The sequence below is a fragment of the Pleurodeles waltl genome, chromosome 4_1, assembly GCF_031143425.1.
Source record: "Pleurodeles waltl isolate 20211129_DDA chromosome 4_1, aPleWal1.hap1.20221129, whole genome shotgun sequence".
NCBI lineage: Eukaryota > Metazoa > Chordata > Amphibia > Caudata > Salamandridae > Pleurodeles > Pleurodeles waltl.
Window position 1 is genome coordinate 135,468,721 of NC_090442.1, and position 23,308 is coordinate 135,492,028.

Genomic DNA, 23,308 nt, shown 5'->3' on the forward strand with positions numbered 1-23,308 from the left:
CCGGAGGCAAAGTCATGTATAGATATACCACAGAGATCACCTGCTCCAACCGCACCATCTTCCACTTCACCATTACAGGTGCCCAGAACGGCACCATCAAGCCCTTACAACACCACTCACCGCAGCTGAGGCAAAGTGACTGAGACCCAGTGGACACAAGCCCTCAGCACCATCCAACCCGAAGCCGCGTCAGACCTAGAGCAGGCCGTCCTGAACTTCTCCACCTGGAACACAAAAAGTGCCAAAAGAGTCGCCACTATGAAGCCAGCCAAAACCAACAAAGCTTCAAGGCAAGCCAGATGGTACACCCCGAACTCAGAACCATCAAGCTCAACTGCAAACGACTGGAGAAACAATGGCACACCACCAAAAACACCTTCAACCGAGCCACCTTCAAAGCAGCCCTCAATAATTACCACCAACGCATCAAGGACGCTAAGAGAGCAGCCCTCACAAACTGCATCAAAACGAGCACCAACCGCATGAGGGAAGTCTTCAATATAGTCAAAGAATTTTCCAGCTCATCAGCCATGTAGAACACCATCCGCCCCTCCCAATAACTCTGCAACACCCTACTGGACTATTTCCACAGCAAGACATTTACAATAACTTTGACTCCCAAGCCACTGAAGTCAACCTTGACCCACACACACACCAACCAATCATCTCTTGGGCGCTGCTCACCACACTGGCCACCACAACCTTCATGTCCTCCATCCACTCCAGGGCACCCGAAAACCACTAGCCCAACCATCTCTTCAACCTGGGAACTAAAGAAATAGGTACAGAACTCACCAACATCCTCAATGCCTCCATCACCACAAAAACCTTCCCCCACCAAATGGACACAAAGGTCAGACCCCTCCTGAAAAAGACCTCCGCCAACCCCTGCAAACTCAAAAATTACCACCTTATCTCTCTGCTACCGTACTCCGTCACAGTCCTGGAGACGGCCATCAACCTCCAGTTCACAGAACACCTGGAAAGAAACATCTTGCTTGACTCCTCCTAATATGGCTTCTGAGCCAACCACAGCACGTAAACAGCCTTGGTAGCCTCCTCGACTTATCAGCCGCTTTCAACACCATATCCCTCTGCAACCTCATCAACACAATCAGCATCCAGGTCAACACCCTCAAGTGGATTGCCTCCTTCCTCCCAGAAAGAACAAAGGATCCACCTACCACCCTACAACTCAGAACATCAGTTGTGGCGTACCCCAAAGATCTTCCCTCAGCCCAACACTAATGACACCTACATGACATCGTCGGATCCCACGGACTCAACATCATGTTCTACACAGATGACACACAACTCATCCTCTCACTCACTGAAGACCATCCCATCACCAGAACAGACTTTCCACAACGCCATGACCAGTGTCACCAAAAGGATGAAAACCAACTGCCTCAAGCGTAACTTGGAGAAAACGGAAGTGCTGATCTTCTGGAAAAGCACCTCCGCATGGAATAACAGCTGGAAGCCATCCGAGCTAGGCCCTGACCTACCCCAACAGTTCACGGCCGCAACCTCAGCTTAATCGTCGACCGCAAAATTACCATGAAACGCCAAGTCAATGCAGTCTCTTCATCGTGCTTCTATATCCTCTTCAGAATCTTCAGATGGATCCCCACTGACACCAGGAAGACCGTCTCCCAGTCCCTCGTCAGAGGATGACGACTACAGCAATGCACTCCATGTGGTTATCCCCACGCAATTCCTCAAGAGACTCCAGATCAGACAGAACGCAGCCGCCAGACTCATCCTAGACCTCCCTAAATAAGCCCACAACACCTTCACCTCAGGAACCTCCACTGGTTCCCATCCAGAAGAGATGTCAGTTCAAAATTCTCACTCACGTCTACAAAGCCTTAGACAGTCAGGGACCGACTTACATCAACCACCAGGTGAACTTCCACAAACCCTCCTGACACCTGCGCTCTGCTTCCCTGGCCCTCGCACACGTCCCTTGCATCTGTCTCAGCCACAGTGGAGGTCGTTCCTTCTCCTATACCGCCAAGACCTGGAATGACTTGCCCCTCCACCTATGAGCCTCAACCTCCCTAATCGAGTTCAGGAAGAAGCTCAAAGCCTGGCTCTTTGACTGAAACCCTGCAACCTCAGCACCCAGATACCCTCAGGGGACACGTACAGATTGATTGATTAACTGAGCCCTAGAAGGGAGGAGAAAATCTGTACTGCTGAAATAAAAACTATATGCACACAACCAAGAGGAAAAAACACTGCTAGTTATGTAGCTACTGCAGTTTCTGGATCCGGCCAGCTGTTACGCAGCCCTCTGCAGGAAACCGCTTGCACACTGAAATGGTTTAGCTCCTTCCTCTCCTTGTAGGTTATACAAGATATAAGAAGACATTTTTCAGCCCCTGACTTACTAACTACCAGTCCAGTTCCCCAGGGTTCTGCACTATACCATGTCCTTTTCAGGATATTCTTAAAAACATGTTGAAGATAGCATACAGGAGGCAGTTCCGATGGCAGCCTAAGTCTGGGATCAGCACTTTTAAGAGGAATACCAAAGTACCAAAAAAGCAAAAGAAAAGACAGAACTGTCAACCACTAGCTCTAGGATCTGTTGCTAAACTATCAAGGTCTCAGGAACGGTAAAATACCCTAGCAAACATTGACGCAAAGCATCAATGTTCTCTGAGTAAGGGGCACAATTTCCCCTTGGCTTGTTCATGCTCCCGGTAATTTGGAGGGACAGGGTAGACAGTCTTAGGCAGGGAGCAATAAAGTCCACCACCATCTTGCACCTTATCCCCAAGCCTCCTTGGCGTACTCTGCTAGAGAGAACTTCACTGTCGTGGGAAGAGCACCCCCTCCACCACCAGCAGTGGTGAATATGGATAAGTTACTTACCTGTAAATCCTAGTTCTCTTCCAGGGGTATCCTCATCAAAGTCATAAACATTGAATATTCCCGCCCTTGTGCGGGGACCCCGGAGCATATATATAAAATACATACATATTATCATGTGTAAAACAGCAATGCAGGCTATAATCATAAATAGGCTAAAATGCTTTATTTCTATGAAGTTTTTTTTTTTTTTTTTATATTATAAAATCACAATAGATCATAAATATCTACCTAAGCCCCCAAAAACTGGACTTAGGGAAGTAAACAGCAGTAAATAGCAGAGAAAAATAGAAAAAAACTACATTGAAAAACAATGAAGCATTCTTAGCCAATAGGCTGCATGCAGGTTAACACAGGAGAACCATAAAAACTTTGGCACCGTGCCTTTAAGACCCTGAGCACCTCCAGTATCCCACCATGCCTCAGGGGTGAAGGGAAGGTGACAGTTGGTTCACAGTTAGGTCAGTACTTTTTTACAGTGACAATCTGTGTAACTGATCAGAAAGATAATCTGTCCTGCACTTCCAGGAGACTTGAGTCCGGGGAGGAGGGTGGGTTGTTTATGACTTTGATGAGGATACCCCTGGAAGAGAACTAGGATTTACAGGTAAGTAACTTATCCTTCTCTTCCAGGGGATCCTCATCAATAGTCATAAACATTGAATAGATTAGCAAGCCCATCCCTAAACTCTGCGGACTGTCTGAAAGAAGTGCAGGAAAAGATATATATTCATGCAAATAGATTTCTAAGAGAGGCCTGCCCCACCTGGGCATCCGCTCTTGCATCCGAGTCTAAACAGTAATGCTTAGTAAAGGTATGCACAGACTTCCATGTAGCAGCCTTACAAATCTCGGAAATTGGTACATTGTTAAGGAGGGCAGCAGTAGCCGCTTTTCCCCTTGTGGAATGCGCTCTTGGCCTAGCCAGTAATCTCTTATTAGCCAGTTGGTAAGAGTTAACAATACAAGACACAATCCATCTTGATATCGTTCGTTTAGACGCTGCCTCTCCTGTTCTTAAATGACCATAATTTAGAAACAAATGGTTAGAATGTCTAATCGGTTTTGTTTTGTCCAAATAGAATTTCAGCACTCTTTTCAAGTCTAAGGAGTGCAATGCTTTCTCAGCCGGAGTCTCCGGCTTGGGAAAGAAAGTCGGTAAAGATATAGTCTGATTGATATGGAATTCTGACACCACCTTCGGAAGGAAAGATGGGTGAGTTCGCAGAACCACTCTATTATCGTGAAAAACCGTGTACGGTTCTCTGCAAGACAGAGCCTGAATTTCGCTGACCCTCCTCACTGAAGTAATGGCCACCAAAAAAGCCGTCTTCCACGTAAGGTGCTGTAAAGAGGCCTTGTGGATAGGTTCAAAAGGAGGGCCCATAAGTTTTGACAGGACTACATTCAGTTCCCATGGAGGAGAAGGTCTCCGAATGGGAGGAAAAACCTTTTTCAAGCCTTCTAAAAAATCCTTGACTACAGGTATCGTAAAGAAGGATTCCTGAGAAGGCGACTTACGATACGCTGTAATTGCAGACAAATGAACCTTAATAGAAGATACCTGCAGACCAGACTTCGCCAGATGAAGTAAATAGGATAGTATGACGTCCTCCTGAGCTCGTATGGGATTTATACCTTGTTGAGAGCACCAGATGTAAAATCTCTTCCACTTAAAAGCGTAAGAACGCCGCGTGGAAGGTCGTTTTGACTCTTTCAAGATGCTCATGCACTCCTGTGAGAGCCCTAGGTGCCCATACTGTAGGAATTCAGGAGCCATGCTGTCAAGCTCAGAGAGGGAAGGTTGGGATGTAGGATTCTGCCTTCCATTCTGCTCAGGAGATCCGGTCTGCACGGCAACCTCCTGTGAGGTCTTTCCGATAAGTTGAGTAGGTCCGTGTACCAGAATTGGCGGGGCCATTGTGGCGCTATCAGAATCATTCTGGTTCTGGAGTTGTAAAATTTGTTGATTACTGCCGGTATGAGGGGAATCGGTGGAAAGGCGTAGAGAAATGTCCCTGACCAGTTGATCAACAGGGCATTCCCTTGAGATCCCGGACGGCAGAACCTGGATGCGAAGTCTGGGCATTTCTTGTTTGTTTCGTCTGCAAAGAGATCCAACTGAGGTCGACCCCATTGACCGAAGATGTCCTCGACGACTTCGTCGTGTAGCACCCAGTCGTGCGCGTCTTCCAGATGTCTGCTCAGGAAATCTGCCTCTACGTTTTGCTGACCTGGCAGGTGTACCGCTGTGATAGACATTCCCCTGGCCAGGAGCCAATGCCATATCGTTTGGGATTCTCGAGACAGAGGTAGTGATCTTGTTCCCCCCTGTTTGTTCAGGTAATACATTGTGGTTGTATTGTCTGTCTGAATTAGGATAGATTTCCCCTGAACCAATGGAGAGAAAGATTTGAGAGCCAGATGGACTGCTCTGAGTTCCAGTAGATTTATGTGATAGTTCTTTTCCTTGTCGGACCACAGACCCTGAGCTTGGAAGGAACCCAGATGAGCACCCCAACCCTGAAGAGACGCATCCGTTACCAGAGTGTCGACTGGAATTGTCTGGTGAAACGGAGAACCTATCGACAGGTGAGGTCTGTGCATCCACCATTGTAGTGATTGAAAAGCCACTGCTGGTAGTCGAACTCTGTCCTCCCAGTGACCAGTCTTTTGGCTCCAATTGTTCTCTAATGCCTCCTGAAGGGGCCTCATGCGTAGCCTGGCATTCGGGACAATGAAGATGCATGAAGCCATGGAGCCCAGAAGCGATGTCACCTGACGAGCTGTAGGTGCATCGGCTGTTAATAGTTGTTGACACTTCCTGTGGATTGATAAAAGTCGTTCCTCCGAAGGATACACTCTTTGGAGCTCTGTGTTTAGTATCGCTCCCAGGTAGTGGAGGTTTTGTGTTGGAATCAAGGTTGACTTGTCGTGGTTGATTTGAAGACCTAGAGACTGGAAAGTTCTTAGAACGATATCTCGATGTTTTCTCGCCTGATCCGGAGATGAGGCCTTCACTAGCCAGTCGTCCAGGTAGGGGTAGACGAATATTTTTTGTCTTCGAAGGTGTGCCGCTACCACTGCTACACATTTTGAAAAGACTCGGGGTGCAGACTTCAGGCCGAATGGAAGGACTCTGAATTGGTAGTGCTGTGACGCTATCTGGAAACGTAAAAATTTCCGATGTTTGGTTGCTATTGGGATGTGAAAATATGCATCCTGTAGGTCGATGGAGCACATCCAGTCTCCCTGATGCAGTTGCGGGACAATCTGGTGAAGGGCTAGCATCCTGAACTTTTGTTTTCTTATGTACTTGTTCAGGAGCCGTAAGTCCAGAATTGGCCTGAAGAGGCCCTGTTGACCTTTTTTCGCCACCAGAAAGTAACGGGAGTACACCCCTTTTCCTTTTTGTGCCGGAGGAACCTTTTCTACAGCTTTCTTTTGTAGGAGTGCGAGAACTTCCTTGCGTAGCAGGCTGAGATGAGAAGGAAAACACCTTGCTGGCGGCAAGTGTGGAGGAGGTTTTTTGAAAAGGAGAGAATAGCCATGTTCGACAATATTGAGCACCCATTTGTCTTTTGTGATTGAGTGCCACTCGCGAAGATGATGCGTAACACTTCCCCCCACCGGAGTGGTGCACAGTGCTGAGGGAAGCAATGCCTCATTGCTTTGATGGTGTCTTTGCTGTAGACTGTTGAGGTCTACTTGACCCTCTGTCTCTTGTGGGTCTACGTGCCTGAAACAGGGGACGTCCCTGTCGTTGTTGTGGCCTTTGAGACCAGTGAGGGGTTTGAACCCTCTGCTGGAATGGTCGTCTGTCATACGGCCTGTACCTCCGCCTGAAGTCTTTTTTACGTTCCAGGCCCACTGCCCTCATCGTGTCGACTTCCGTTTTCATTCGGGCCATCTCTTCATCCGCGTGGGTACCGAACAACGAACTCCCGCTGAATGGGAGGTTCAAAATGCGCTGCTGTGCTTCCTGTTTCAGACCCGTGAGCCGTAGCCAGGAAGACCTCCTAGCGCAGATTCCGTGCGCATACCCATGTGCAGCCAAATCCGCCCCGTCCGCCGCCGCGCTGATGACCTGGTTAGATACTAGGCCCCCTTCCTGCAAGATTTCCTGGAAGTCCTGTCTATCTTCCCTGGGCAACTTTTCTGTAAATCTGTGGAGTGAGTCCCACAGAGAGCGGTCATATCTGCCCAGAAGTGCTGAGGCGCTGGAGACCTTCATAGCAGATGCCGCCGTACCGCACATCTTTCTCCCCAGAGAGTCTAGGTGTCTGCTCTCCTTATCCAGGGGGACTGTGGAAGATGATGCCACAGAGTGTGTTTTTCTGGCTGCGGCTAAGATCACAGAGTCCGGTGGCGGATCCTTCCGCAGGAATAAAGGATCTTGTTCCGGAGCTTTGTATTTCTTTTGAATCCTAGCCGGGGCAGACTTGAGAGTGGCTGGAGACAGAAAAGTGTCCATAGTCGGTTGCAGCAAACCCGGTACTAGTGGCAGCAGTTTTCTCGAGACTGATCTGTGTTGTAGGGTCTCAAAGATAACTGAGGATGAGGTGGCCGGCTCCGGTACCTCAATATTTAGCTTCTGCGCTCCCCTTAGAAGAACCTCATTAAAAGTGGTGATATCATCCACCGGGGAAATCCTAGCAGGTGGAGAATCTGTGAGTGTGGGGGAGTAGCGCCCAACAGACGATCCTGAAGAAGACCAAGAAGGTGATCTTCTGCGTGGTGTTCGTGACCTGGTTCTCCTTCGGGAACGGGACCTGCTCCGAGAGGCTGTAGCAGAGTGTGCAGGTCTTGTGGTCGGCTGACGAGAAGCAGAACGAGCCCGTCCTGCTCTAGCTGTAGGCGATGGCGTTCTCGGTAATGAGGCAGTAGGAGAATACATCCTAGAGTATTGTGAATCCGGGGATGCTGCCGGTCTATTCAGGCTCTCTAACCATCTGGGTGATAGAGTGATGGGAGAAACATGCCCCGATGCTCTGGAATGGGATGATGCACTCCTTATAGAGACCACCGGTGAGGGAGCTTTGTCCGCTGGCTCTACTGCCTGTGACACAGCTGAAGGTTGTGTCGACGTCGATTGCCTCCCCGACGTCGAAGGTTGCGCTGGCTGATCTGTTCTCGGCGTCGAAGGTCTTGACGTCAGAGGTCTTGCCGTCGAGTGTCTTGACGCCGATCGCCTATCGCGGGACCTGGACCTACTCGCCGTCGTGTGTCTCGATGTTGAGTGGCGAGTGGTCGACGGCGGATGTTCATGCCGTCGAGGTGTTTTTGGTGTCGTGTCCTTCGACGCCAAGGGGTGAGACGTTCTCAACGGCGAACGGGAGCGCCGGAGATGGCTCGACGCCGAACGGCGGCCTGCCGTCGACGGAGATGTACCCCTGTGTCCATGCTTCGACGTTTTGTCCCTCGACGTCGGTCTGGTCGCCGTCGACGGCGATCTATGCCGGTGAGACGGTGGTGCCGATGACGTCGATGGAGAACAAACAGGAACAATCCTACCTGTCGACGTCGATCGGGCCATTCCTTCTGCTGTAGGTCTGGGAAGTGAAGAGGATGTTGACTTTTTCCTCTCCTGAAGCCCATGTAGCCTGATCTTCTCTCTGTCTTTGAGAGTCCTCCTTGACATGTTCTTACAATACTTGCAGGTGTCAGGACAGTGACTCTGTGGCAGGCAGACAATACACAGAGAGTGTGGGTCTGACTGGGCTTTCTTCTTCCCACAAGAAGGACATTTTACAAAAAGAGATGGCATTTTCTTGTCAAAAAAGACTTCCAAACTCAGACAAAAGATGTTATCTGTCGAGTAAATAGGAAAAACACTATTTTTAAGGATTTTTCTGAAGAAAAACTCAGAAAAACTGAGAGCTCAATGCTCCAGGATCCTCTCAGAAGAAGCCGGAAAAAAGAACTGACCTAACTGTGAACCAACTGTCACCTTCCCTTCACCCCTGAGGCATGGTGGGATACTGGAGGTGCTCAGGGTCTTAAAGGCACGGTGCCAAAGTTTTTATGGTTCTCCTGTGTTAACCTGCATGCAGCCTATTGGCTAAGAATGCTTCATTGTTTTTCAATGTAGTTTTTTTCTATTTTTCTCTGCTATTTACTGCTGTTTACTTCCCTAAGTCCAGTTTTTGGGGGCTTAGGTAGATATTTATGATCTATTGTGATTTTATAATATAAAAAAAAAAAAAAAAAAAAACTTCATAGAAATAAAGCATTTTAGCCTATTTATGATTATAGCCTGCATTGCTGTTTTACACATGATAATATGTATGTATTTTATATATATGCTCCGGGGTCCCCGCACAAGGGCGGGAATATTCAATGTTTATGACTATTGATGAGGATCCCCTGGAAGAGAATTCTAAGGTTGTGTGGGCTTCTGCACCAGGGACATTAAGCCTCCTTTCTCCTAGAAAGAAAGTAGTGCAACAAAAAGCACATGCAGCTTGGGCAATAATTGGCCTTTGTTTGATATGTTATTTCCGTGTCATGGTTTAAAAGATTGGTTATATTCCACTGGTTTAGAATAAACAATAACAACTAATTAGAGCTGCTGATAGCAACATCCAGTTTAAACATAAGAAACTACTTCCAACATTCAATCACCATCCAAGTGACAACATATTTATCTAAATTAAAATGTTAAGACTATGAGCCAAGTTTGGCAGATCTCTTGAACGTGTGACATGAGATCGACCTCGTAAGCCAAAGCTATATTCATTCTTCTTCCAGAGCCTTCAACAAATTACGCAATATATAACAATCAAAAGGATGACTACCTGTTTACAGTATTCTTACTGCAATATCTTGTATCTAGATCTAATAAAGACTTCAGCAAATTAAAAAGTCCTGAGGCGATGGAAGAGTAAACACTCTCATACAAGCCTTGTCGTGGCTTAACCATGTTGGGTTGCAGAGGAATTGCTAAGGACCTTCAGGAAGCTACATTACTCTTAAGGTTCTATGAGAGAAAACATCTAATAATAAATCCTTGCATCCCATCAAGACTCTTATAGACCTCCACCAAACTGATACTTGCAATTTCAACATGCAACGAGGATGACACTGTTTAAGCTGTCATGCTTCACGCATTGAGCAAAAACTGGGAACAGTCTCCCTTCATCACAACTATGAAGACTAGGCGGTACAAAGTGTGTTTTTGTCACAACCTACACAAAGTTCAATTAAGTTTGAAGATCTTATGGTTTCCACACATTTGCTAAAAAATTATGACTTTAGCAACAATTTATAGCCCAACGGTTAAATGTGCAGACAAGCATTTTGCATAAGTTTGATCTTGTTTCCTTAGACTGAAAATTATCTTGCAATGCGATGAAAATGACAAGACAATGACAAAAAAAAAGGGACTAAACACGGGCAAACGTGAGCTTAAACCAAGAAACTAAAAATTTGCTGGCAAAAATAACCCCAAAACTTTGCACACGATAATCAGGACACAATCTTGCACTTTCAGGGAACAACTCTTCTTGTGTGCTTCTGGCAATTGTGTATTTTATTTCCAACTGATCACAGTGTACGGCGCCGCTAAAACTGTTTTGACAATTCACTGAAGGTTTAAGCACGGTACAACCTTTCTATATCGAACAAAAAAGTAGGCAGTATTAAAATTACAAGATATAAAATGAACGTGGGTTGGGATTCGCTTCTTTGTTGCAGGAAACAGCTGTAAAATGTGGTCAGGTGTATTCAAATGTTTTCCTGACAGTACATGCGGTTGTACTCCAAGTAAAACATACACATTCTCCAAAGACAGCGGGATGAGATAACAAACCAACTAGAATATATTCATACACACGCTTCTTAGTTTGAAAGATTATTACCTAGAACAGTGGTTCCCAACCTTTTGACTTTTGTGGACCCCCACTTTATCATTACTGGAATCCAGGGACCCCCATTGAATCATAATTCGAATCTGGGGACGCCCCACTGAATCATTACCGAAAGCTGGGGACCTAATATGTTAATATTATTTAATTTTCTAAGGAGTCGCGGACCCCCTGAGAAGGCTTCGCGGACCATCAGGGGTCCCCGGTCCACAGGTTGGGAACCACTGACCTACAACACCTTCATGCACATTCTACACAGACTGTGACTAAGGTTATTTTATAAATAGAATATGTTCATATATATCCATATATATATTTTTAAACACAGTGATGTGCTATACTCGAGCTAGATATCTTCCAATATATTCTTCAGAGAAAGAAAGATCTTAGGCTCTAGCTAGATACTATTCAAAATATTCTCTTACAGAGAGTGAGTGAGTTTGGTGTATACCTGGATATCATTCAACATATTCGCTGCAGATAGAGACTGAGCTTAGGCTCTACCTAGATATCTTTCAATGCATTTGGTGCAGACGAGAGTGATCTTAGGCTCTACCTAGACGTCTTTCAATACCTTTTCTACAGCCAGTGAGCGAGCTCAGGCTCTACCTAGGGATCGTTCAAAATGTACTCTACAGACATTGAGTGAGCTTAGGCTCTACCTAGATATCTTTCAGTACACGCTATGCAGGCAGGGAGTGAGTTTAGGCTCTACCAAAATATCTTTCATTACATTCTGTACAGACAGTGAGTGAGTGAGTTTGAGCGCTACCTAAATATCATTCAATACATTCCCTACAAACAGGGAGTGAGCTTAGGCTCTGCCTAGATGTTTTCCATACATTCCGTTCAGACAGAGTGAAGTTACAATCTACATCAAACACATTCTCTACAGAGAGGAAGTGAGGTGAAAGTCCACCTAGACAGCTTACAATACATTCTTTATCTACACACAGGGAGCGAGGTTTGAATCTACCTTGATATTGTTCATACATTCTCTACAGACAGGGAGAGTCTAGAATCTACTTAAATAAATTCAAATACATTTTCTGTACAGAAGTAATGAGGTACAACTCCAGAATACCATCATATATATTCTCCTTTAACAGTATGTGCAGTGAATACACCTGAACTAAATTAAAATACATTCTGTAAAGACTGAGAGTTAGGTTAAACTCTGCACAAAACCTCTTCAAATTTTTCCCCATAGACAGGAGGCGCCTTTACACTCTAGCCAAATTATCTTCATAGGTCTTCTCAAAAGACCCTGTAACCAGTTATAGTATGCTTAAAACATCTTTCCACAGGCAATGTAAGAGGTTTTCCTCTCCGTAGAAAGACTTCATATACGTTCTCCATACACAACATGTGGGATTGTATTCAGACTATTTTCATATACATTCTCAAACACCTGAGGATACGCTCTACTTTGAATATTTTCATATATATTCCATAGTGGGTAAGGTTATACCTTCTCTGGACAATGTTTGCATGTATTTAATATACACAGCATATGGGTTCACACCCTACCCAAAGTATCTTTACACATTTGCAGACAGGAGGATGGGTTACACTCTATTTAAATTATCTTCACATACATTCTCCACAGAAAACATACAAGATTATACTCCATTCAGAATACTTTATGTATATTCTCCATCATGTCCGGGTTACAATGTCACTAGAATACGTTCATATATATTTCACATGAAAAGCATGGGGGTCATACTGTACGTAAAATATATTAATATATAATCTCAGGCAGAAGGAGAGGTTATCCTCCACTTAGAATATCTTCCTAAATATTCGCCGCAGACAGCATGTGTGGTTATACTCCGAATATCTACATACCCATCCTATACAGACAGAAAGTGAGACAATCCTCTAATAAGAATGTCTTCATATAAATTCTCAGACAGCATGCGATGTCATACTATACCTAGAATATCTTCATATACATTCTCCTCTGAAAGAGTTCGTGTGAGAATCGTGTTCTGCTTGCACCAACCAGCTCGATGATTCTCCAAAGCGGACTGCGGTAAATCTTCAAACTCGTATGACTTTCTGACACCCAACCATACAGAAAAGGAAAAAAAAGCAGATTTAAGAAAATATAATCAATTGTTGCGTCTCGCACTTCCTACTGCTTGGCCCTGTGATATACTGCCTAGCCATGTTTATTGTCTTTCTTAAGGGAAAAGGAACCAAAACAAATGCATAACATCTATTGTTGCGCGAGTAGGTTTGCAACTTCTGTGCCTGTGCTTTTTTTTTTTTTACCGCTTTAATCTTGGGGACCTTCTCAAGAAAGGTGACCTCTGCTTTTTGGTTATACATATGAGCAATAAAATAAAACACATCTTTACTGGGGAACAGATCTATGCCCAGCATGCATTAAAAAGGTTATTCAAATAGGTATCGGGTAAATAATCCATTGGAAGGACTAATTATGTCTTCATGTATTTATATTTTGTGGAAAGTAACAGGGCCTTATATAGGCTGGAAACTGTTGGCCCAGTCAAGATCATGCCATTCAACAATGAATTTAATCTTCGAATGATTAATGAAGAGCCATGATGGGATAAAAATGTCCACTGAAAAATGCTTCTAGCGTTCCTGATGTAATTTGAGGATTATTTTGGACTTTGTTGTATATATTTTTGCGTGCTGTTGTCATATTAAAACAACTAAAAAAGAAATGCATCTTTGGGGTTTCAGAAACACAAAGGCCCTCAATCTAGTAGACTCCGTTTACTGCCCAAGAAGTTACCCAACTCTGATCACAGCAGCACGAACAAGCACGGCTGAACTGGCTCTGCAAAGGACACTGGCATCAATGGGTTTCTGCTTTGTACCCAAGGAACATGAAGTGCCCATCAACTCCACTGAGAGCTCAAACGCTAATAACACTGCTTAACTGGGAAAATCCAGAGCTTTTGTGAGGGCACAATGGTGTCACTGTTCCATGGGCACTGATTCACCTTGCCAACACCCCAGATTACGTGGGCACCGAAGCATGTACCATTGTGGTTGGTTGTCTCCGGCTGACTGGGCGACAGAGGAGTGTCCAAGGTTTGTCATCAAGGACAATCAGAATAGAACTGAACGAATCCCGAAGAGATGAAGCCAATATAGAGCCAAACATTTTTCTCTGTATCAGATAACTGAACTCTGACTTTGGGCTTCTTTCTATATTTTGTAGCCCTTTTTTTTTGAGCAATACCGCTTTTGTAACTAAAGCACTGATGCCAGGGAAAAATAAACTAATAGTTATAAATTGATTTATATATTAAAAAAACATGTACGCTAAAGAAGTTCTTTAAAATCTGAAGTCAGCATTAGTTGGTCTGAAAAAATGGAAACAATGGCTTCTAGAGTGAAGGAAGTCATGTAAGTGGATTTTGTCAAAATATGGGCAAACTCCTATTAGAATAGGAACTTTATTGCAGCCAGATAAAAAGTATATTGTATTTTATTTCACTGCACGGCAAGCAAATGAGGATACACCCTCTACACTGCACCCAAATATTTGTGCTCCTCTTCTGCACCCTTTGTCAAAGGAGTAACCACTGGCATAAAAGTCTGATCCTACTCCTAGAGGAACCGTGCATCTAACCTGGTAACCACCTACACTCAACCACATTAGCGTTTTTGGAATTTGTCAGTCGGGTCATGGTGGGGTTTGTAGGGCAGATCTAGATATGCCTTACTGCGGAGGATTGCAATAAATCTAAGTCTGTAATACTGATGTTTGCAACACTGCAAATGCCGCGTAGCCTAAAAAAAACATACTCTTTACCGAGACACCATCACAGCGACTTTGGGTCACATTTTGGTCTGACTCGAGAGAACAATCCAATAGCAGAGTGACCGTTGCCTCAAACCATGCGCTTCAAGCAGGACGGGTCCTGGTCAGAGTGGTTCACACCAAGAGTAAAGGGCATGGGTGGCAAGAGTGACGTCATTGCCAAAGAAAGTTGTTGTACCTTTGGGTGGAGCTTTTGTTTGTCCCTTTACCATTTTACATGGGGGGTTTCTTGGTTGAACCACCCTCAGTCAGAGAAAACACATTTTGTACGTTTTTTTCCCTAACCAGGGACTGAGGACTCCCTTTCCAAAATCACTTTGGATTGAGGAAGTCATGGCCACTTTCCCAATTTCAGAATAGTCCTTACTCCACCACTCACTCTTCTTCACCAATGATCACAAACACTGGTCAGCACAGCAGCCACAGTGATTATCACCAATTTTCCCCTAAAAGTGTATTCTTGCATTGATAGGAAGGGGAAGGAGGGAGCCAGGGTTTTCACTGGTTCAGCGTGGAAGAGCCAAGAACGTATTTGTGCTCGTATAGTGGTGGAACTCTTAATGTTTCTCTATCTCCTTGTGGAGGTCGGACTGATGCTTCCACTGATGCAAAGGGAAAACTGAGACCAAGTCAGTGTCAAAGGATAAAAGGGGAAACAGACGTCCTCACTGTGGGAGCAGAAAGAGGAAACAAGGCCTCCAATAGTTGCCAGTGGAAAAGGGGCACACAATGTCATTCTTGATCTCAGAGAAGTTGAAAGCAAAGGCTTCCTCGGTGTCAGAGAAGGTGCAAACAAAATCTCCCCAATGTCAAAGAAGGGGTAACAAAGGTTTGCTAAGTCTCAGGGGGGTAGGGCAACCTGATACTCACTGGGCCTCTCAGGAGAAGGAGCAAGCCAAAACTTCTTAGGACAATGAAGAAAGAACAGAGGCTTCCTGTGTCGCTGTGGAGAAAAGTTACATCAACGATTCCTCATAACCTGATGGGAAATTCCTTAAAAAGGATTCCTCTGTCTCAGAAAAGACGGGTCCTCAAATCAAACTACAAGGGCAAAGCCATGCGTGCCTCAGCCTCTGATCTGGAGGCGGAACCCTATGGTACTCCAGCAGCTATGAAGTAGGTGCAAACCGAAGGTTCTTCGGTCACTGCAGTAATGGAGTAAGGCGAGGTTTGACATTGCAGGTGAGGAAGTGGCACAACAAAGGCATCCCTTGTCTTGTTTGAACACTGGTAGACTAGAGCATCTTGATTGTCAGTGAAGAGGAAAATTAGGTAAATATCTATTGCTAAATTAAAAGATATTCTTGGACATCTTCAAACTGATTGGCCCACAGTCTGGTGTGTATCTCTTTTTAAGTAATGTAACTTTTACTACTGCTCTCTGTATATTTGATTATTGGACTGCACATGCAATGACCAATGTTTGAGGATGTGTTCGTATGAGCCTATGCCACACAAACACTAGTGTAAAAACAGCAGTGGTTCGGGTTGCCCTCACTTCAAGGGCACACAGCGCACACACACAAGTGTATAAGGCAGACATTCATTTGCAAACACAGAATAGACATCTTGACAAAGCCTTGGTATGTCCCTTCACATCTTGACATGTTGAGTATTTCATTACCTCTTCTTATCTACTTTCGGTGGACGCTTATTTCCTATCAAGACCAAGGTTTAATCGGTTTAATCGTTCCTTATGCAAGACTAAGGAAGCATTGGATTTCCACTTCTCACACAGAGTTGAGCATGATTTGGGTAACCCTTCCATACAAGAGGAAATAAAGTGGATTACTTGGTTTGCTCCTTAGTAGGTGATCCAAAATGCCCACCTATATTTACATATGCCCATACTCTCAAAGGAGCGTCTCCCTGTTCACCACGACCTAAAACCTAACAATTCTGCAATATATTACATATGCCATTCATGATAGCGGCATTCACATTTACCAAAGCACCAATATTCCTTATTGTACATATAATATGACAAAATAATAGCCTTATTATACGTTTTTGATGTGTTGCAGTTATTTCATGGGGGGGGGGGCAGAATATGCACGGCCACTGGAATTAGGAGATTATGTGCAGCTGCATTTTTCACGTAGTTATAGATTTTACTCATTTGCCACACAATCCAACATTTGCTGCATAATCTGCAGATTTGACCAAGAATACATTTTGCTTCTAGCTCAGTTCGAAAGCTACTAAAAAACGCAGCAACATGTTGCAGCACAGTGGAAGGCTCTTTGCAAAGCTTGAATGGTTATCTTTCTGTTGCTTATTGCTATTTCTGGAGTTAAACTGGCACTAATAAGGAGTAAACAATGCCCAGACAGTGTTAACAAGTGTAAAAATGACAAAATAAAGTAATACCATCACAAAATGATGTGCCACATTACGCTACGTAATTTACCTTTTCGTGCTGCATAATGTGCTCAACCCTGCCACATAATTTGACCCATCTCTGCCGCATAATTCCAGTGGCCCCGAGTATATGTAACTATCTCTGACTGGTATGCTGGTTTTCTACAATCGCATCCTGCAGCAATAGTCCAAAGGGGGGCTCATGAGATACCTGTCCGTGTTTCCAGCTTGGCAAGGTGACCAGAAATACCCACAAACCCTGGAAAGCCTGAGGGCAATAGGAAATCTACTGTGTGTACTCCTAAAATGTTGTGGTGTGTGATGATATAAAACAATAAAACAAGCACATAAAACATGACGATATCTCATGTCAAGGAGTTAAACCATAATGAGGCATGGTTGACCATGCTTAAACTATTAACATAAGAGCAGGGTTAGGACTATGGGATTGTCAGATTACACATCTTGCACTGTCACTCTCCACTTTAAAGTGATGATGCTTTTTGTTTACCCACTTTCCAATGGACATATTTTTGGATGGCCCTTTTCAAAGGGACCAGGCTGTCCTCAACCTGCCGCAATTGATTCATCCTGTGACCCACTAATGAATAAATCTAGTAACAACTTGCTGGGCTCTTGCAGCACAACAGGAGCTGAGCCATACTGTTTATTTCTTTCTTGTCTGAGATTCTGAGTTTCACCTTTCTGCTCTCCTAGTGGCCCTGTGTAAGAATACATATGCCTTATGATTTTCATGTCTTAACTAGGTTTGAGCACTGTTTGCCTTCAGGTCTAAGATTATGGGCGGTGTTCTGTTTTAATTCTAGCCACACTGCTTCCCTAACCTAGAGGTGTATGATGTGCTACTTTGTGTTTCCTCTGCTCTCATATGAACCATGTTTTTTGGCTACACTGAAACCCAAATGCTGGTTCGACTTCTACACCATGAGACTGAGGAGAATTCAAGTTTACACTTCCTCCATTGGAATAATGGAAGCCTTGATCTTCCATATCCACCTGAAATTCAATATCCTGGCTCCTTCTCTATAAATCCACCACGATAGGTACTGATGACCCATTCTACGCAGAATGTTGAAAATTGGTTTGTACCACCACCCTGCCGAAGCTCTTCCAGTCTATGCTAACCCGACCTGGTAGGAAGGCAGCTATGAACTGTCACTGCGTGATTTTGTGTTGAGGAATTGGAGCATCTATTCATCAGAGGAATTTTTACAGCACTGTCCTATGACACCATACCTAAAGCAAAGCAGCCTAGGTGCTTTTTTTTTTGTTTTAAACATAATTGAAGGTGTGCCAAGCCTGTTGTACCACCTGCAATTTAACATATTAATAAAGAATTAAAAAAAGAGACAAATATTACAGATTGACAAAAAAGGAAGTAGGTCAGATCACCTGTGATCAGCATTTGTCTTGTGTTTTCCATTCCAACGCCTTCTGCTCACCGCTGGAGGGGGGGATGAAGGCAGAGGGGGAGGAGGTATTGAGGGCAGAGGGGGTAAGCTTCTCTTCTCATTTTTGAAGTCAGCTGTCGGTCTTAGCCCCACTTCCTCTTCCCCATCGTGCCTGAACGTCCGGCGGGGCTTTGGGAGCGGGTTAATGAAAGGTTTTTGATCTGGGACTGCCGGTTCTGTGTATGCATTTTCCAAATTGCGCCCCCGCCCCCTCATGCCAGAGGCTTGAGCATTCCCCAAAGAGCCAAAAACGGGCTCATCAGCTCGTCCATCGTTATTAAAAGGTTTCCTCTGCTGGCCAGTGGCGAGGCGGTCCTTGCCACCTGCAACACTTGGTTCTTCCCCCACCTTCTCCTGAAGGCCCTGTGGGGAGTAGTAAGTACCTGGAAACTGAGCTGGGACCTCAGCAGGTCCATCTTTTAAGACCTGCTCAAACAATTTTACTTGACAGAGCACAGAGGGAATGTCTTTCTCCGCTTCCCTTTTATCGCCACCTTTCCCATTGGTGCCTTTTCCAAGACCAGCCTGGCCTACGTCTCTCTTTTCTTTGCATTCCAGTTTCTTATCCACACCTTTGGCCTTTGAATCATTTTCTTTGCTTTCCAATTCCCAACTCATCAGTCTCCTGGGCGGCAAATTCCTACTCCCTACAACGTTTCCTGCTTTCTTTTCTGCTGTCAATGGAATGACCGGGTCCTCTTTTCTCCCTGATTCTCCTTCCTTCCTGGAAAGGAGCGGTGATGGGGTCTCCCTTTTCCCTTCCCACTCCGATATCTTGTCCTTAATATTGCACACCTTGTTCACATTGGCTTTGTTGGGAGGTGGTGGCCTCTGTGGTGTCCCCAGCTGACTTCGAAGGACTTTATTGGGGTCTCTCACCCCCAGATCCATAGTGGGTTCACTGATAATCATTTTCTGCCTCAGCATGTCCTGCTCTGCCCCACCCAGTCCTGGGGGCCTCGGCAGGTTCGCCAGCACCTTCAATGGGCTCCGGGAGGGTGCAGGATCCTCCCCAGACGTAGAGGCCTTGTGTCCAGAAACAACGGCAGTGTTGAAGCAGTTCTCACGAGAAGAAACAATCCAATGTCTTCCAGGTTCCTTGACAACTGCTGCACGTTTTCTATCCACAAAGGCGATGCTGGAAAACAAAAGGGAGAACACAAAAGAAGCAGATCACCATCAGTGAGAACCTTTAGCACAGTGCTTGTTTTCCCCGGGGGCCCTTCTCTTTGCAGGTCATCCAGCCACAGAGCACACAAACAGCATTGCAACAATTTTGCAAATAGCTGACGTAAACTAGGAGCACAGCCATAAACCCCGGTTACAACATGCACATGCAAACTCTAAAATGAGGCACCGCTAAACTTGTTTTCAAGACTCCTCCAGGGCAACACAGAAACCGAAAGTTTAAACCACAATGTCATGGCTCTTGCAGAAAGCTACACAGGCTAACCCAAACCATGCACACAGAAAACCCCACAAGAGTGCTTATGCTACAAGGCTCTGTCGTGGTTCTGATCTAGAAAGACACTTCGCTTGCATTGAAAGTTAACACACAAAAGTAGAGCACTGACACTGACTACAGCAGCAACATCACAGAAGAGGATGGAACCTGGGGAAACAATCTGTTATTTGGAGAACCTGAAGCTCTTCCTCTTTTGCTCTCATGTCACCAACCTACATTTACCGCCTGTGGAAATTACTCATGCCCCTGCTTTCATCACACTCCGGAGAGCAACAGATCAAAATTAACAGTATAATGTAGGGCATGTGCCTTTACTTTACCAATACCAAATTCTTCCACAGGGGATAATTTTGCCCTTAACCAATAGGACAACATGTAAATGGCATGGACACGGTTTAATGCACGTAAGATCCTAAGCACATCTAATGAAGGAAGCAGAGTGCCTGAAGGGACAATAGCCTCCCCGATGGCACACAATGTAGGCCCTCATCACGAGCGGCCTCTTAATTTCGATTAGGCCGGTAACTGCTGGTAAGCTGCCCCACTCGAACTAGGAGATGTGCAGAAACACCACAGACCTCTTAAGTTTCACCTGGAGATTTCAGCAGCTAGAAGTGGGTGAAAATGTGGCCCAAAATGCGCAATTACAGAGGGGCTCGGACCTGGAATTACTGTTTCCCCTGGTAATTCCTCATTTTTAGTGGACCCTTCGGATCCAATTCATAATGGACCAGACTTTCCGCACCCCAGTACCCCTGCTACTTGTAACTCAGACGGTGGGTAAATCCCGCCCGTTTACCAGACCACTCATATAAGAACCTACAGTGTTAGGAAGGCTTCAAGTCAATACTTGACTTCTAAACTGCTCCTACTACTGATTGTTCTGCATATTTACTCTCCCATATACTCTCATGGTCACTAGGTCTGGATTAAGCAATTTTTGCAAACTGATCTGGGCTCCCCAGAGATTTGTCATATGTTTTTTGGTGAAGTCAGAGGTTATTCGCACCAAAGTGGAGATTGTACTGGCAGTGTGGAAGCGGCCTGGCAGCTGGTGTCTGCCTGGTGCGGTTGCAGTGAACGATCTGCGGCTTACTCTGCCTGAGCTCCCTTCCTGGGACACAGGTGGCAATGCTACTCTGCTGGTGTAAACCTCATGCTAGAGAATATCTTCATCCATCTCAAAAGCGAATCTACAGTAAGAAAACCTTCCATTATAGTTACCAATAGCAACTCCATCCTTGGAGCTGTGAATCCAAATGAGCTACAAATCCCCCTTTCTCGAAGAAATTAGCCCCTAGACTATGATATGATCATTACAAATACTAAATCAGTCTGCAGAAGCCATTAACTGTGCATCTCTCTCACAGCTCTTCCTCCACCGCACTAAGAGCTGTGTCCCATACCACAATACCCGTACATTCACATCTAGGATCATAAAACAGACAACACCCTCTCAATCACACAGGCCACATGGGGCAGCTTGCTGCCCAATTCAGGCACATGGGGTAGCAAGTGCTAGGATATCAGCTCCTCTGCCCCAAAGCACACAATCCGGACAGTCGCTCATCCGCCAAAGGGACACCACTGCAAGGAGTCAACATCCTGAGGCAACATCATGACGGCCCCTGTGACATTAGACTTTGATACAAGTGCACCTGGGGGCAGATGGCCCTCCGGCGGGCACGTGGATAACAGACCTCCATCACTCCAGCAGTCTTGGTGCCAACCCCCTCTCCCAACTGAAAACGAGACCAACTCCACCAGGCAACCCAAACCTCGGTCTAATCACTTCGGATTCACAGGCGCTAAGGCCATAGAGAAAACTCGTAATGAACGTAGACACAGTCGTTTGTTCAGTCTTCCACAAAGGGTTTTCCGTTCAACTGCTATACATTTAAGCATCCAGTTTTATCTAGAACCTGTTTGGACTTAAGAAGCTTTGAATCACCATAAAACCGCTTTCCATTCCATTTCTACCAGCAAGTAGGCGCCTGAGAAACAAACAAAATGATTCAAGGAGTCCCTTTAGACCCGTCAAGAATTATTATGGGACACTCTCATGGGCTGATACTAAGCCAGGTAAAAATCTACAGTCCCTCAAGTGTCTCCTATTTCCACCCCGTCCGCAATGGATTTAAGAGGAAAACCTGTTTTCGCCTTGACAGTTTTCTCTGAAAGAACAGACCAGGACTCAACAGAGACACAGGTCTTGCTATTCACAGCAGTCGCGAGGCATAACATCACTACTACGGACAACACTGTGTGCAGGTAAACAATGTCACTGCCTGTCCTCATACCGGACAGCAAGCAAGGGAACAGAGCTCTGTGGTCGCATCGAGCATCTTTAACCAATTCCGAAACATTTCTGAGCCTTAGTGCATTCTGGTCACTTCAAACAGCGTTGGCTCGTGACTAGTCACAAAGGGATCAATTATATGAGCTTATTCTTCGTCCATGTAGAGCAGTGACCACTATAAACAGCATATTCGGGGATCTGGCCGCCTCATCATTACATGAGCTTGTTTCAGTAATTGTCGCTGGGATCATCGTCAGTGAGTCTCGTCCTGGGGATTTGTGCTCGGAGAACAATAGGAGATTCTGTAAGAGCTGTTTCAGGAATGGGCAACTAAGAGAGAGGCTTGTGCCACTGCCCTGCAAACCAACAGTGAACCTGGATTCTGATTTTTACTGACTCCTATGGATTTGGACGCAAAAAAAGTCCCCAGTCCTAAATGGATCTATAGTTAATGCCATAGGACACGTTCTTGAGCTGTAATATTGGGGCCGTCATGCCAAATTCGCATAGGACCATCCTTCTCTTTGCTGGATTTAATGACCTCTTTATATTTCGACTGTCCACATGAGATGTGGCTTTTGCAGAGGCCACACCAGCAGTACATTATCTCTTTAAAAAAGGAGTACATGCTGACAAGATATCAACTTTTGACAGGGCACAACTTTAGGGGGACCGTGACCATTTTGGAACCTGTTTGCTAACAACATATTCCAGTGTTCGAAGGACCCATCAGATAAAAATGCTGTACTATAACAAAAATTTTAGTTTGTGGAGTCAGGAACTTCTTTTAGCCATTTACTCAGGGTAGACACTAGTGGCACAGTTATGGTTTGCAATGAAATTGGAGACAGTGAGGCTTTAGCTACTGGGTCTGAAGGAGACAACCATTAAGATGACCACATCCTGCTAGAGCTGGAAGTCCCTAAACCACTAGAGAAGCTCCTTATTTTCTGGGCACGTTTTATTAAAATAAAATAAAAAATAAAAAACTCATGCGTGCTTACACACCCTGAAGCAGGCGCCTCAGAATTCTTAAATGAGTTGAATGGGGTCACGGTTTATAGAGCATGGAAGGCCACTGCCTACAAGAGCACGAATGACAGCAGTCTTCAACAAATGGTGCAATCGCCTCCTACCTGGATAGGGATACTGCCTGCA

At 45.1% G+C, this 23,308-nt stretch overlaps 1 protein-coding gene across 3 annotated transcripts in view; it reads right to left on the reverse strand.

The window, feature by feature from the left end:
• DENND2A (DENN domain containing 2A) overlaps positions 1–23,308 on the reverse strand; it is a 253,271-nt gene that overhangs the window by 140,398 nt on the left and 89,565 nt on the right. For all 3 annotated transcript variants that reach the window (XM_069227903.1, XM_069227901.1, XM_069227902.1), the window contains 2 exons: positions 18,328–19,524; positions 12,685–12,809 (listed from right to left, as the gene is read on the reverse strand). In XM_069227903.1, coding sequence (XP_069084004.1) covers positions 12,685–12,809; positions 18,328–19,524 — 1,322 coding nt within the window. The remainder of the gene's footprint in view (positions 1–12,684; positions 12,810–18,327; positions 19,525–23,308) is intronic.